The sequence below is a fragment of the Lygodium microphyllum genome, chromosome 2 (assembly GCF_053477565.2).
Source record: "Lygodium microphyllum isolate KBCC chromosome 2, Lygodium_microphyllum_v1.1.10, whole genome shotgun sequence".
Classification (NCBI taxonomy): Eukaryota; Viridiplantae; Streptophyta; class Polypodiopsida; order Schizaeales; family Lygodiaceae; genus Lygodium; species Lygodium microphyllum.
Genome location: NC_141136.1, coordinates 88831587 through 88848032, shown reverse-complemented (window position 1 = coordinate 88848032; position 16446 = coordinate 88831587). Strand labels below are relative to the sequence as shown.

Below are 16446 nucleotides of genomic sequence, written 5' to 3'. Positions count from 1 at the left end.
GGTGTGTTTAACGTGAGCATGAATGCAATAAGTGACAAAGGTCCATTTTTATAAGTTAAAATGTGTGGTTAACACAAACACAAATGCAATGGTGGGGGTGATGGAGAAAGGAATGAGAGAACTTGGATGTGTGAGCACACAACCAAGGTTCAAAAGCAATAATACAAAAAACCATCGATGTTATTTCAAGGTGCGTGGATAGCTTTATCTTTTAGGCCTTTGTTTTTTGTCCTCTCTTTATTTTGGATTGTGTGAATATTTTGTATTTATGGTCTCTATGAATGGTGTGAATAGGGTTGGAGATGTGTAATGATGTGTTCGCTGTTGGGTTGGTTTGTTTTTGTGTTTAAGAGAAGATATTACTCCCTTTATAAACACCCAAAAAAATATCAACTTGGTTCTCAACATTGAAGTAGCTCCTTATCAACCAGCATCATTGGCTGCTTGCCCACCCCCCAACTAGAGTCACATGATCATGAGCTCTAGGATACACAAACCAGTCTTATTGTCAATCACCAGTCAGCACACTCTCATAGGATATAATTGAGCATTGTCAGGGCTAAAGTTGAGCTGTAGTGAGCAGTGGAGGGTAACTATGTAAAAATGGTGAGTGGGGTGATGTGAGGAAGGTAAATGCAAAGCAAGAGTGTTGTGCTGAGAGAGAGAGAGAGAGAGAGAGAGAGAGAGAGAGAGTCTTTTGTGTTGTTCTATTTAAGTGAATTACATAATGTTTTTTTTCTTTGTTTGTTTTTGTTTTGGTTTTTTTTAAAATACCTCACTTCCGCAACTGGCAGGAAAGGAGACCAGCGGAGAAGAATCGTCTACAGATGGCAACAGCCATCACAAGTGGCGGTGTAGGCATCGACAAGTGGCCACAAGCACACCAGGCAGAGTGGCAGTGATGGGCCACAGGCTTGTGTAGGATAGAAATTAATAGTGGCAAAGAAGACTGCCTCTAGTAACAATGATGGCACCCATAGTTTGTCAACTGACTTGTTGCTCTCCATAGGGCAAAAGAAGGGCTGTAAAAAGCAAACAGATATATTGCCTCTGAATAAATCAACAACAATTGCTTCCCGTAGTTTAAGGGCAAACTTAATCTACAAACTTTTAGACACCATTATTCCTCTTACAATTCTAACGTACCTAATTAGCTCTATGAATGGTAGATGAACCATTGCCTTAATCTGACCATTTTGCCCTGCCATCGAAAGGGCAAAAGAAGGTACGAGGGGCAACTTTGCTGCTCATATAAGGTACACCAATATAAAGGGCAACTTACTTGTTGCTGTCTTATTCGGAGTCAAAATACCTGTTCGTTTTTTACAGCCCTTCTTTTGCCCTTAAAACTATTGAAAATGGTCTGATGGTTGTCTATATTGGTGTGTTTCCCGTAGTTTAAGGGCACAAGGGCTGTATAAAACAAACAGGGATTTTGCCTTTGAATAATACAGTAACAAGTATGGTGTACCTTAAAAATATACAGTAAAAATTTTCAGAAGTGCCTTTAAATATTTCACCTTGACATGCATCCACCTTAGATTCAAAAGTCACTTGAGCAATAACCACAAATAGCATTGCAAGGCACCTTAAGCAACCAGATGGGTGAAAAATAGACCAGCATCCACTACTATCAAGAATGTAATATATAAGAGGAATCATTCTTTGACCTATACAGAGTGAGTGCATATTTGGTTATGCCTATAAAAGGCTTCTGTTTGTCTTCCTTTGACTTAGACACACACTTACACATTACCTTGTAGAAAAACACCATCGCTCAAAACACGACTGCAAGTTTGGCCACTCAGAAGAAGAAGACACATACTCCCTCAGCCAGCAAGCAAGAGCAGTCTCCTGCTCAAGGTCTGAAAGTGTGAGAATGTTCTGTTCAAGGACACTTACAATCTGAGACTTTTCAGACGATGTAAAAATAGGGCAATCAAATCCGCTCTTTGCATGGCAAAAGAGAGGAAGCCATAATAGAAGTATTTTCATTTTCAGCTCCCTGCTTACTGTGTCTACTTCACATGCCAGTTCCTTCAAGAGAAACACTGAAACAAGAGAACAATCTAAGAATCACAAGGCAAACTGATGATTACCGGTGTTAGTAAAATCTAAGTCATCACTTTCATTCCAAGATGCACATGAGAGAAGTAACTCGTCAGAACAGTTTTCACAAAAAGACAATGAGAACATACCGGAAATTCTCAACAGTGAAGCTTGTACATGTGGTTGAGCCGATAAGGACAGAGTTGCTAGGTGCGACTCGGTAGCCCACTCTCTGATAGCTTCATCATTGGCCGAGCATCCCTGCAGCTTCTCAGTAAGCCAAAGCAGCTCCTGAGCAAGCTTTTCTGGGAGTGCAACATCACTTGATGTTCTAACACTAGTTGACCATGCAGATGGAAATTCTGTTGAGAATCTCCCACCTTTGACCAATGGAAATAGAAAGCTGCAGATGGAAGAAACAATATTTTCTAAAGAGAAAACCTGAGAAGAGGTGAAGACACCTCTAAAAAAGATTGATTGGATCAAAGACCATGACCAGCTAGTTCCTTTTGCCACTTGCTGCCTCTGCAGTTCTAGCAGTGCAAATGTGAGTAGCTTAAGAGTTCTTGAAAAGGCAACAGTAAGTGCCATTCTATTTGCCTGTCTTAAGACCGCATCACCCTGATCCATATTCTGCCACATTATTTTATCAACTAAAGCCCGTGCAAATTCATACTTCTCAGATGAGACAGGTGTATCATTCACCAGTTCTAGAACCTGAAAACAATCAGGCACAAACTCAGTTTTGGAAAAAGACAAAATGATATATTCATCATATGCTTGGTTCATTATTGTGCAAGTTACAGGCACAGAGAAGCAAAAATGGTCCATAAAATGACATGTTTGCTGTGCCTTGAGAGAATAGGATTCATATCTCGTACAAAGACCACCTGCATAATTTGTTCAAATCAATCTATTTCTGATACAACAGAATGTGAATGTATTTCATGACCTGGCAAAGCACTCTCCCTATGGAAGTGGCTGGCACATTCGTAGATGAGCTCTCCTCCTCTTCATCAAGGCTCCACCATTTACTTTTCTGTATCATCCGTGATGGAACATGGCATGGAAGATGCTCCCAAAGAAATTGAGCAGTCAACTGTGCGAATTCAAAAGCAAGAATTATCACTCTTCTAATCAACTCCACAGCTGTCCATCTTTTCCACCCAGATATATCAGTACTAAATATGTACGCCAAAGTGTTCAAGGCACATGCCAGAGGAAGTAAAACAGGAATTTCACTGAGGGGCTTAAATACTGTATTTAACAGACTTGTCATCTTGTAATATCAAGAAATCTGTCTCACATAGCATGACCACAAAGACTGCTTTAACCTCCCAGAATCTTCTACCCCAAAACTGTACAACCACTGAATCACTGTCTCAGACATGTCCGTTTACTGGACTATATCCACATCTCTGCAAGAAAGGACAAATAACAGATGAACCATTTCCATACAAATCCAAAAGAGCATCAAAAGAGTGGCATGAAGAATATCACCATCTCACTTCATAAAGAGATCTTAAAAACAGTCAACAGATATTGACATCAGTAAAGCTGCAACATTTGTCAAACTCCAGGCTTGAAGTGGTAATGTGAAATACAATGTAAACAGAACAAAACACAAAGTAGCCATTCAAAAGTCTGAGGCACCAAAAGGATCTGAATTATAAAAGCCTGGTTAAATTAGAGTGTAAAGCCTCTTATGAACCACAAAACGGTGCTCGAAGATGCCTAGCCCATCTCTCACCAACAGTTGGTGATAGCGTCTTATGCACTTGCTTTAGTACCTTCTCACCAGAGCTAAAGTAGAGTCCTTTTGAGAGGCAATGATGCAGACCATCATACCTAGAGTGAACAATTTCGAGTCTCGAGTTGATACCAAAACTCAAAAACTTCATCTTAACCACATGGTAAGGTGACTTGATCCAAAGAAATGCCAATGAGCAGCCTAGCAATTGCTTCAGACTGTGCTGCTTCCATGAAAAGAGGAGATGTGAGCAGGTTGAAAGCCTATAATTGTTAAAGCTTCCACTGAGCAAGTTTCTACAATGCCAGCACATCAGGATGTTTGAGTGTGCAATATCTTAAACTCTTATCGATACATAAAGTAAATAGATGTGTCCTGTGCAAATCTGACAAGACAGGACACAAAAGACATCCGTTTCCCTCTCTCCAACGTGTTGCAGATATGCCCGTGACTCCCAACAAGACTGCAAGTGATCACAACCATGGACAGGAGGCTCTCAAATGGCACTATATATCGTACAACAGCAGCCTGAAAATAGTGGCCCAGGGCTACTGAGTTTCACAATTGTGTGCCACACTCCAGATCCTGCATCCTGATTCACCACAGAGTCCATGTGCTGATTCCCTGCAAAGTCCACATGCTGATTCTCCATAGGCTCTACTGCAACTATAAACCTGTGCTTGTAACTATGTAAAAGATAGTCTTGCAACTCGAAGTGTTGCCCATTGCATTCCGTTTCTCTGAAACATGTACTTTATCATGCCAGTTCAATGTGCTGGAATCCCTTCTGCTCAGATCATGTGCGCTATATAGAGCAACTATTTTGCAAAACATCATACTTTTATTCCTTGACATATCTCTCAGCAGCTGAAACACTCTGTTCATGTATTTCAAACCTGCTTTTTCACTTTAAGTTAAATAAAGATATCATCCCGAAAAAGGAGAACAAAATTCCCTACATAAGTTGTGAGGACACATCAATGTAGCAGCTGTATTTGTTGGCCCAAAAAGTAAAACCAGAAACTCACAACACCCACTCTAGTTCAAAAAGCAGTCGTTGCAATTCTCTTCCTGAATCCTTGGTGATATTCTGACCCATTTTTCACGCCCTCTTTTGATGCTCAATAGATCTTGTAAGTACTGAGAAGATACAATGAAAAATTGAAATCAACTATGGGAATGGAAACATGGGACACCCCCAATCTCAGTAGCCTGTCCAAGATAGCATAAAGAATACTTAAAGATGAAGTACAGGATGAAGAGAAACTTCTTCCCACAAAAAGTTGCCAACTAATGTGCAAGATAGTTCAAGGAAGAGCTGCTCAAAGCTCCAAGAAGACCATCCAATAGTCCTCCAAGCATATGCAGTATTTGGGATACCACAGTACATTGAAGAAGCAGAGCCATGTCTCAAGCACTGAACTTGGCTCACAAATAACCTCTAAAGCACTAGTGCTGAATCATACAAAGAGAGAGAACACAAATACGCCAAGGAGGAGCCAAATACATTCCCATTATCCAGAATATGAAATCAAAACACGATGAAAACGTAAAAGTGCAGACTAGTTCTGATTAATTAAATCTCATCACTATTTTGCTTATTTCATTTTAAATTCCAGATGCAAGATTTGAATTTACAGCCTATGGATTAACAGTCACAATGCCCTCTGATAAGTTGAACTAGGAAAACTGCCCCCATGATGTTATGAAAGGTCCACCTGCACGAGGCTGGTGACGAGCTGACAACTGCTTCAAGAGGATGGTGACAAGTGTGAGGCTGCAGGAAGGTGTCCTACGACTGATGGTGATGTTATCTAGTTAGGCAGCAGCAACTGTTGATGGCGGCAACAGCTCTAAGACGTAGAATGGACAGTGTGAGGAGAGGTGACCGTAGGCTAAAGGTGTGATGAACAATCAAGACAAGGTAATGAGGATGCCCACAATTGACTCTAGTTACGGAAGAATTTTGTGCATTTATGCTACTATTCAAAGCTAAAGCCTTTTTTTTAAAATAACCGGCAAGTAATTGCTTTTGGGGAATTAAGGAGAATAAAATACGGATTAATGCATTGTATCATTCAAGAGATACAATTATGTGTTTCTCCCTCCAACCCGATCACAAGTTTGACACATTGTTGCTATGGCTTCTTTTCCAAACAAGGAAACACAAACCACTAGGTGCACCTATTGTGGCAAGAACAGCCAGTCCATCAAAGATTGTTGCCATTGGCCTTTGCTCCCTACACCAATGGAGCACATGCATCTAGCCACACACGTCACATCATTTTGGGCGACAGAGATTGTCCTGCATCGGCTATCAAAGTTCTATGCTCACGGCAATTAGACGCATAAGATACACACTAAGCCCTTGTGAAGAACATAATGCTCTAAGACCTCACAAGATGATAAGCTCTCTTGCTACGGAATTCCCCCCACCTACTATCAACTAGTGTCTTCCATGACCCTTGACTTCATAATCCACTCATTAAGCGGCACCTCCACTCTGCACTCTGCTCCATCGGAGAGAGTGGTGGTTCATCATCACCCTCAGCTCCACAATCTACACCATCGAGAGAGAGAGAGGCTTTTGTCCCACCCTTGGCTTTCCAATCTGCTCCATTGAGAGACACTAGCACTTTGCAATGATAGAGGTGGTTGTCCAATACTCATATCGCCATTTCTACTCTACCTCATATGACATCACTGACACCGACTCAAATGAGGGCATCAAGGAGACCATCTATGGCACCCCTCCTAGGGGGGGGCCTTCCTTTTTGAGTGGATCTGTGATACCCCTCTCTCCCTTCCCTCTTCTACTCAAGTTCAAAAAGACACCCAAAGGCCATGATTCCTGAATTTGTGGGTTCCCTCTCCCCTTCAAAGGAGGCTTTAGAGGAGGCTTCGAGAGAAATCTTGTGCCACTAATTTCATCGTGCAATCCCTTGCACACCTTGGCAAGAAGCCTTTGCATTCTTCATTTATCCTGGATGGGGGTGGTCAGTCTCAAGCTACCATCTCACCAAAGCCTTGGATGTTTCCGCCACGACTTGGTGGTTGTGTCTTCAAATCTTATCCAACAAAGAGAAAGGGATAGGGTCCTCTCTCTTAAGGCCCAAGATCAAGTACGCCTTTGCAGTCTTATCGACATAGATATGGAACTAGTAGCTTCTCTCACAAGGTCGAGTTTCACACACCCCCAACTATCAACTTGTCTATTGTTCTTCTGCACCTTTGGTGGAGTTCCATCCTCTCTTGAGTTGTACGTATTTCCCTCATCATCGAGAACCTTTTCACTTAACTATCCTTAAATGGGTACCCAACTATGTCTATACTTGCCTACTCAAATCACCTTCATTGTTCTCAATATACACTAAATTATTATTATTATGTGTACTGGCCCTTATTTGTTTCAACATCGGAGTGAAATTTTGTTTTATCAAGCACTGTTTTCAGGTAAATCTTCTCAAATTCTACTATTGTTTGCATAATTGGAGCATCCTCAACAATTAATCTCTAATTTCAGCATGCTATCGATTGCCCCTTTGTTTCTCTCTCTTCAGTACGAAACAATATTATATTATTTGACTCGATCGAAGCAACCAGCAGCTCTTCTATAAGTGGTTCATCCTTATTTGAAGATTTATTTCCTCTAGACATTCTTTATTTGGTAATTATCATTTTATTGTTGATTTGCATTCATGGCCAGCAATAATAATGATGATGATTTATTGGGTATGCTTGGGGCTAAAAACAAGCTTGACAGCACCAATTATCCTATGTGGGTATATATGAAGTGACATGTTCTCATCAGGAAGAATTTATAGAATATTATGATTGGCACTAAGCAAAGGCCAGTTTCTCAAACACCAGTACCATGTCATGTGATCTGTCTCCACATCAAGATGTGGCTCTCATGATGCCATGTCCTCTTTCTCTTCTCCACCAGCCCCCACTCAAGAGCAAATCTGTTGGTGCAATAGCAATGCCCAAGCACACGTCTTAATCACCCTATCTGTGAAGAGAGTATATGCTCATGCAAGATAGCCAAGGTTCCATGGTGTTGAGCTACAAATACATTAACTTTATTAAAACAGCTCCAAAACTCAATTAATGAACGAATTGAAACCTTTTATTAAAAAGAAACATGGTCCTAGAGAGTTTGTGTGTCCCACATGCAAACCCTAATTTGGGAGGCCCCAAACTTTCTATAACTAGACTGGCTGCCCTCCCATTCAGTCACTCATTTTTGCAATTTGCAAGTGTTGAAGCTTCTCTGTCCACACCCCATTCATGGAGGATATCTCAGTTGGAGCTGTCCAAGATTGTTGTCCATCTATTGGCGCTTGTTTCTCAGCCTTCCTACAGAGTTTTGGACCGTTTCCAGCCATCTCCCTCTTGTTAATCATCAAGGTGACTATGCAAGCCATCTGGAGCTTGCATTTACTGCCTGCGTTTAGCCCAGAACAGCTGTCACCTACAGCTGGCAACTATCAAACTACTGTGTTTGCTATCTTCTGTTGCCACCCAGCCCTATATGACCTCTAACTGCTGCATTTACATTATTCAACTGCCATCTAGACTCCTTGGAGTGTCCCTGGGCTGCATTTTGTTGTTCTATGCCTTTGACCAGCTGCCACGTCATTGCCTTGGGCTGTGTTTCCTGATTTCTCTGTCTTCTGCCCATCTATCACCAGTTCAGCATCCACTACTGCATTTGCTGCTGCCAAACACCTTCAAAGGCTGCCTTGTTACATTTCGGGATTTGTTAAGAGTACGACACACACTCCAGCTCATACTCTCTGCCCCAATCCTCTAAGCATGGGAGGTTGGGGGTCAGTATTCATTCACCACATAGTGTGTTTGCTGCATAAGCATTGTATTTATTCAATTGATTCATTTCATTATTCACTATATTCGTTGTCTCTAAGTTTCCCTAACCCTAATTGTGTTCTATTATCAGTTTGCACTTTGTTATACGATTATATTTGAGTTTCTGTGTTAGGGCATTTCTTTACATGGGATCACAGGTAGCTGTTCTCTGAAGAAACCTAGACCTTGATCTAAAAGCTCTTCTCAAAAGCCAAGAAGAACTACAGTAGGACAAATAACTTCAAACGCTTCTAAACCTACTCAATCCTCAAAGAAGCTTATGCCGAGAACTAAGCAGGAGTGGCATCCACTACTAGCTCCGCAAGGTTCTAACTTGGACAGAGATCCGACTAACTATATTGGAGACATCATAGATGAGGAGCTTAGCTAATCTTGGCTCACAAAGCCAAAAAGACCAAAGAGCCACATCAACAAGCCTTGAAACAAAAGTTGCAAGAAGAAGGTATACTTGATTCTTTCTCATCAAATGTAGTGCATAAGTTTGACAATGTTGCACGGCCTTCAAGACCTCAATTAGGGATGGGCCCCCTCTTGGAGAGAAAATCCGGAGTATGTTCTTTACTTTCAGCCTCTCTCTTCTACTTCCGTGCAAGCTACACAAGTCTCTACTTTCATCCCTTCGTCTATTTCTTTTTCTTCACCACCTTTGCGGCATGTTGGTAAAGAACAAGTTGAAGCAAGAGTATCATATGCTGATCACAGCAAATCCCCCATTGAAGATCCACTCATGTATGTTAATACAACAAGAGGTGATTATGAGAAAAAGTCTAGTATCTCCACTTCTTCCCTTCCTTCTTTTCATTATGCTTCTCAAAGTCAAAATGACTTTGGTATTTTATCTTCATTACATTTTGCATCCTCACCTTCATTTCAATTTCCATCACTTAATCAAAATCTATTTAATGCATCATCATATCCACAACAGTTTCAAAACCCACCCATCCCACCCACTTCTTTGCTGCATCACCATTATCTTTTACACTATTCACTTTTACATATCAAACAACGGTCCCTCAAACATAGGCATAGTCGTTAGGACCTCTGCACCTATAGTTCTGGGTAGTGCTCATGCACCTTCGGGGGAGGCTTAGGCTCCATTCTATGTACCTTTGGGTTACACCTAGCATGGGGTCCCTCCCCCTACCTACCCAAGTGTCGACCAATTGATACCACAATTTGCCTCCATGGCATTACCTAGTGGTCCTACTAGTCATTCTGCTATGCCCCAACCAACATTTTTGGACAAAGCTTCCATGTGTTGGGGTGTAAATGCCCTTTTATTCACCTCCGTCGTGTATTATTTATTTGTACATCTGAATGCACCCTTATATGCCCTAAGTATAAATACATTTTATTCTTTGTTTACCAACACATTTTTGTTCGTACATCCAAATCATATCGTACTCTCTCTCTCTCTCTCTCTCGATCACTCTCACTCACATGCTCACTCCTCCAACTGCAACACACACTCAACAACTGATATCAGAGCTTAAGGTTTTGCACGCTTCCCGAGACCAAGGGCACCTAGCAAGGCTGATGTCTAGCTAGTAGGTGGCAAGAGACAAGTAGCAAGCAACCAGTCAGCGTGCAGGCGGCGGGAGTTCATGGCGACCGACAACAAGCGTGGTCCAGGCGGTAGTTACTACACGCAGGCAAAGAGTCAGGGTGAGTTGCAGGCGTGAGGCAGGCGACGGGGACCAAGTGTCGCGCGTGGAACGACGACCAGCATAATGGTCAATGAGGCGGGCAGCAAGCACACACAATGGACGGGCCATCAATTGTTACTGATATATCATCAATAAAAGCACTCCCCGCATGAAGCTCTGTTTCAAAACCTCTTTTAATTATTTGTGTGTGTATTTGCCAACTATAAGTTACTATAAGTTATGTCGCACATGCACTTGGTGGTATCTCGTGTCAGCTGTTGGCCTAGATCATTCATTTGGCCATAAGTGTCAATTGGTGATACTAGTAACTAGAGATGTGGTGTTTAATGGTACCTAGCACCAATTTGATGGTCAAAGATAGCAGAGATACTCGAAAATGAAAGTTTCCTAGCCAATTTAATTATTGGCTAGTCAGATTATTTTTCAAGGCACCGAAATAATTATTAGATTAATTTTCAATATTTAAAGACTGAAAATTAATATTTGATTATGGATGATACTAAAAAACCATTTGGGAAGGCTGACACTTGTCAAAAATGCCCATGCAAGACTAAAAAACGTCTTTACAGATTGGAGAGAGGCATTTTAGTGCATTCAACTTGCAAGAGAGAGGGAGGAGATGTTGTCTAATTTGCAGCCATTGAAGGACCTTCTAAGGCAGTCAGGGGCAAGAGAAGGCCAATCAACAGCAGGTGCCAACATCTACAGGCTGTTGAGACAGGGCAACAACAGTAAATGACTGATTTTCTTCAGTTCTTTGTATCTACAAGCTGTTGAGACACGGCAACAGCAGTAAATGACTGATTTTCTTCAATTCTTCGCGACAAAAGTCTAAATTTTCTCTCCCCTTAGCATTCTCTCTGATCTCCCAACCTTTCTACAGCCTTGCTCCGAAGATTACAGCATTGAGATCACTAGAGGCTAAGAAATTTCTCTCGTTGCTATAAACCCTAATCTGCAATATAAATTAAGGTTTAAGAAGTGTGCCAAATTCGGAAGCTCCAAGTCTTAGATTCAACAGGGTTGAAGCTGTTTTCAGTTAAATTTAGGTAGAGGAATCAGCAAATCAAGGTAGAGGAATCAGCAAATCAACGAATTTGGGACATTTTTCATATCCATCAAAGTGGGTGAAGGCCAATTGATTGCCCGAATCAAGGGGCAAATAAGATTGAAGACTTGCTCGTTATTTTCGACAGCAAGGGGAGTTGGAATATCGAAAGGGATTGGGAGAATCCCATTGTACATCAACTTCTTCTTCAATTAAGTTAAAGAAATACCGAAAGGGGCACCAGTTTTGGGGCCAACAGGGTGTCCATTGTCCAAGATTGTAAGTTATTTTGCATGTGACATTAATGTGACATTAAAAGTGATATTTAATGTCACATTAAGGTCATAAATATGGAATGTGACATTAAAAGTGATATTTAATGTCACATTAAGATAAATCTAGGGAAACATGCACGAGAATGACCGTCCGGGCTCTTGGGCGCCCGAACGGGGTTAAGGGGAGCCTAGAGAGTAAGGGAGTCCAGGAATAGTAGGACTTCAGGAAGTTGACGGCTGGCAAAGGAATCCGGGTAGAGGGCCAGCACTTATCTAGGCGTGGCTGGGAGGTGAAGGATACTCGTGCTTTCATCGTTTTTATGAATCTGTCTCTCCGTCATCTATCATTGGTATCAGAGCCTGTAAAAAGGAAGTAAAACGGAGTTTACCTAAGACGCTGGAAGAGGCAATTAAATTTGCATTAATTTATGAAGATAGTACGCGTCCAGGTACACTCACTAGTCTCACTGATACGGAGCCCAAGTCTAAGGAATTGGAAACCTCAAAATTTGTGGGCAAATTTAAAAGAAAAATGCCATTTTTCAAGGGTAAAAAACAACCTTTTGAAAAGAAACCATATATGAGGCCAAAGTTAAGTCCTGATGACTTTGATAAGGCCAAAAAAGAAAAATTGTGTTTTAATTGCCTATCCCCTAACCATGCTGCTTGGAATTGCCCTCAAAAGAAAAAGGGGGAAGATAAAGGAAAGGACAAGGGCAAGGGAAAAGAAAAACAAATCCATGTAGTGCAGACCTTAGAATTAAAGGGCCATGAAAAGTATAAATCTTTAGAGGTCTTGCACATGGATGTACAACATAAGTGTTGTATGTCAACTTCTATGTGGCAGCCTACTTTTGGGCCACATGATTTACTTAGAGTACATGGATTGATAGCTGGAAAACGGGTTAGAGTCATGATTGATGACTCTGCCACACATAATTTTATAAATTATGCACTTGTCAAAAAATTGAAACTTCCCCAACAAAACAGTGAGCATCAATATGTTGTTCGTATGATGCAAGGCCAAGACAATAAAATATGGGATACAATGGTATCCAAATTTGAAATCGAGATTCAAAGATATAAAGATAAGCTTGATTTCCAAATAATAAACATGGAAAGAGCTGATATTGCTCTAGGGAGGGAGTGGCTATGGGGGATTGGAACCATCCTTAAAACGTAGCTATCACCATAATACACTGGAATTTGAAAGGGATGGTAAGATTTTTGTCATTCAAGGTGAACATGAAGTATCTGATAATCCTTTGCTGTGTTCTACTGAAGTTCAGAAGCTGATAAAGAAGGAAATTTGTGAGGTATATATGTTATGGTCTCTTCCTGTACATAATACTTTTACTTTCTGTAATATAAAGCAACAATTTTCTTATGTTTGTGAGTTGAATGTTAATAATGAATTGAACAGTTTGTTAGATGATTTTAAAGATGTGTTTCCTTCTGATTTACCAAGTGGCCTTCCACCAGATAGGGGTGATATAAATCACCCAATTGATATAAATAAAGATACACACCCAATTTCAAAACCACCGTATAGGTTAAGTGAAACACAGCATCAAGAAGTTGAAAAACAAATTAAGGATTACCTGGATAAAGAGTTTATTCAATCCAGTAATTCACCTTGGGCTTCACCAATTTTATTGGTAAAGAAAAAAGATGGTTCTATGCGACTTTGTGTTGACTATAGAGCACTAAATAAAATAACGGTGAAGAATAAATTTCCTATGCCCAGAATGGAAGATCTTTTTGATCAATTGCAAGGGGCAAAATTCTTCACAAAGATAGATTTAAGATCAGGCTATCACCAAATAAGAATTAAGGCACAAGACGTTTCTAAGACGGCATTTCGTACTAGATACGGGCATTATGATTTTTTGGTGATGCCTTTTGGCCTCACTAATGCACCAGCTACCTTTATGAAGCTGATGAATAGTGTTTTACGGCCCTATCTAGGACATTTTGTAGTAGTCTTTTTGGATGATATTTTGATCTTTAGTAAATCAAGAGAAGAACATTTGGAACACTTACAATTAGTATTCCAACTGTTAAGAACACATTCCCTTTATGCGAAGAAAACTAAATGTGAATTCTTTGCATAAGAGGTCAAATATCTAGGGCATATTATCTCGAAAGAGGGAATCAACATGGATCCAGAAAAAGTAAGGGCAATTATTGAATGGCCACCAAGGCTCGACTCGTCTCTTTAAAGACATCCCAGGATTCAAATTTCATCCACATCTGTGAGTTATCTCCCGACAAGATGACTATAGAGGCCCACTCTTTGCAACCAAGAACTTATTCTCCTGTTTAGATTGTGGATAGTGAAGTTACAAATCACATGACCCCCATCCAAGAGATTTCTCACTCGAGCCCTTACACCCAAGCATGTCTGGGTCAAGAATAGTAACTCGGTCAAGATTCAAGCTCATAGTCGTATCAATTTTGCTACTGACCAAGATCCGGATCTCGCTACGTTGAACAATGTCTACCATATCCCCCAACTTGGGGTGAACTTGTTATCTGTTCAATAGCTTTGTGGGTTGAGTCGAGTGGTCTTTTTTACAATAACCACAGTTAAGATCCTTGACTCTCAGACAAGTTTGGTTATTGCTCATAGTGTGACCCAATTTCTTTCTAAGCCGACAGCTAAGGGCTCAGAATTCCACCGCTTCCAAGCTTCAACCACCAATAGGAACCTATGAACAATGAGTCTCTTTGGCATTATTGATTGGGCATCTCAAATACAACTCTTTATGAATTGCTCCTCTCTACCAACTCTTCTCAGAATGGAGTTGTAGAGTATAGAAACCACACAATCATGAACATGGCACGCACTATGTTGCTCGCAACAGAGCTCCTTGAACACCTTTGGGTCGAGGCTGCTAGCACTTCAGCATACATCCTCAACCGGTGCCAAGTCTGTTGGTCTCTCAAATAACTCCATATCAAGCATTCTTTAGCTCTTGGCCTATAGTTTCCCACTTTAGAGTCTTCAAGTATCGTGCTTAACACACACATCTGATGATAAGATAGGAAAGCTCACTCCTCAAGTTGATGCCCTTATTTTTATTGGATATTCCTCCAAGGTGAAAGCCTATGATTTATTTGGCCCTTAGACAAACAAGGTGATCATATGAAAAGACATTGTTTTTTATGAGAGAGACATTGTGCAGTCTTTTGCACCGAACTCAGAGCCAATTCCTCAAGATATACCAGCAAAGATAATGCCTTCTAAGCCACGTCTACTTCCCCCTCTTGACCTTCCCACAAATTCTTCAGTCCCCAGGCCCCCTCTACGAGACCTATTATCTCATTGGTACCAATAAACCATGCAAGATTAGCGGATCCTTCCATCGGATTCCACTCTAAAGGCCCCTAGAAGATTTTCCCAGCTTGTCCCTTAGGCTTCATTTGTGTTGTCATTTACAGCTGACTATATAGCACATTTTGAGCCAAACACTTGGCAAGAGGCTTTTCAACACCCCTAATGGCAAAAGACCATGGAAAAGAAGATAGATAGTATTGACCAAAATGAGACTTGGATCTTGGTGGATCATCCGAGTCACAAGAAAGTCATCGGGACCAAGTGGATTTTTACGACCAAGCTCAAAGTTGATGGCACTTTAGACAACGATGAGGCTCACCTTATCGTGCAAGGGTTTTGACAAAAATAAGGTATTGACTACAAAGACATCTTTGCCCTTATAGCACAGTTGACATCATTCCATCTGTTCATCACACTAGCCACTCACCACAATTGACCGATCTACCAGATGAATGTCGAAAGCGTCTCTGTAAACCATTATCTAGAGGAGAAAGTCTATATGGAGCAGCCACACAAATTTTCTTCTGTTGATCGGAAAGATAAGGTCTTTTGTTTATGGAAAGCTCTTTATAGGCTGAAGCAAACACCTGATCTTGGTTCTAGACGATGGACGAGTTTCGTAGAACTTAGGATACCATTCTACCCCTTATAACCCGAACTTGCATGCCCATATCACTTCAGAGGGAATCAACTATATTCTGCTATACGGAAATTGTTTACTTCTCACTGGCTCCAATTCTACTACCATAACAGAAATTAAAACCCAGTTTAGTTTCACATTTGAGATGACTAGCCTCAATCAATTGTCTTATTTTTTGGGAATGGATGTCCTTCCAAGGGTAGTATTTTTATGTCACAACAAAAGTACACTCTTCAGTTGTGCAATAATATTGCATAAATCAAACATGGCATTTTGCTACGCCTCTTGATCCCACTATCCACTTATCTAAGAATACTCTCAGTCTTCAATGAGCACACCAATAGGTTTGTTGTAGAGTAACTTTTTTTGTTAATTCACACTAGGCCAAATTTAGCATACTCAATTAGTTTGCTTACACAGTATTTCACTGCACCTAGGATGTCACATTGGACAACCTGTTTACATGTGTTGAGATATCTTTGGTGTACATATTCCTATGGATTAACTTTTGGTCATGGTTTATGCTTGCATGGTTACACTAATTGTGACTGGACAAGATATCTTGAGACATAGCGTTCTCATGGAGGTTGCCTCTTTTCCTTGGGCACGACTCCCATCTTTAGGTCAAGCTGTAAGCAAAAGATGTTGTGCTAAGAAATGCACTTAGCCACTTAAACAGCCCCAAAACATGCTTATTTTAGGCTTATTTTAGGCAAAACCCTAAAACGGGGAGCGGATCGAGAAAGTTAAGTGGGAGCGGATCTAGAACCCTACTTTTCTATAAATT

General features: G+C 40.8%; 1 protein-coding gene across 6 annotated transcripts in view; it reads right to left on the bottom strand.

The window, feature by feature from the left end:
• Positions 1–1628: 1628 nt before the first annotated feature.
• LOC148039994 (uncharacterized) overlaps positions 1629–16446 on the bottom strand; it is a 47997-nt gene continuing 33179 nt past the window's right edge. For 2 of the 6 annotated variants that reach the window (XM_087695654.1, XM_087695649.1), the window contains exons 2-5: positions 3356–3467; positions 3002–3148; positions 2199–2766; positions 1629–2051 (exon numbers count right to left, since the gene is read on the bottom strand). In XM_087695654.1, coding sequence (XP_087551780.1) covers positions 1753–2051; positions 2199–2766; positions 3002–3148; positions 3356–3439 — 1098 coding nt within the window. In that variant the 5' untranslated portion in view covers positions 3440–3467 and the 3' untranslated portion in view covers positions 1629–1752. Of the gene's footprint in view, positions 2052–2198; positions 2767–3001; positions 3468–16446 lie in introns of all 6 variants that reach the window. The other 4 variants (XM_087695670.1, XM_087695679.1, XM_087695663.1 and 1 more) reach the window with 3 other exon arrangements.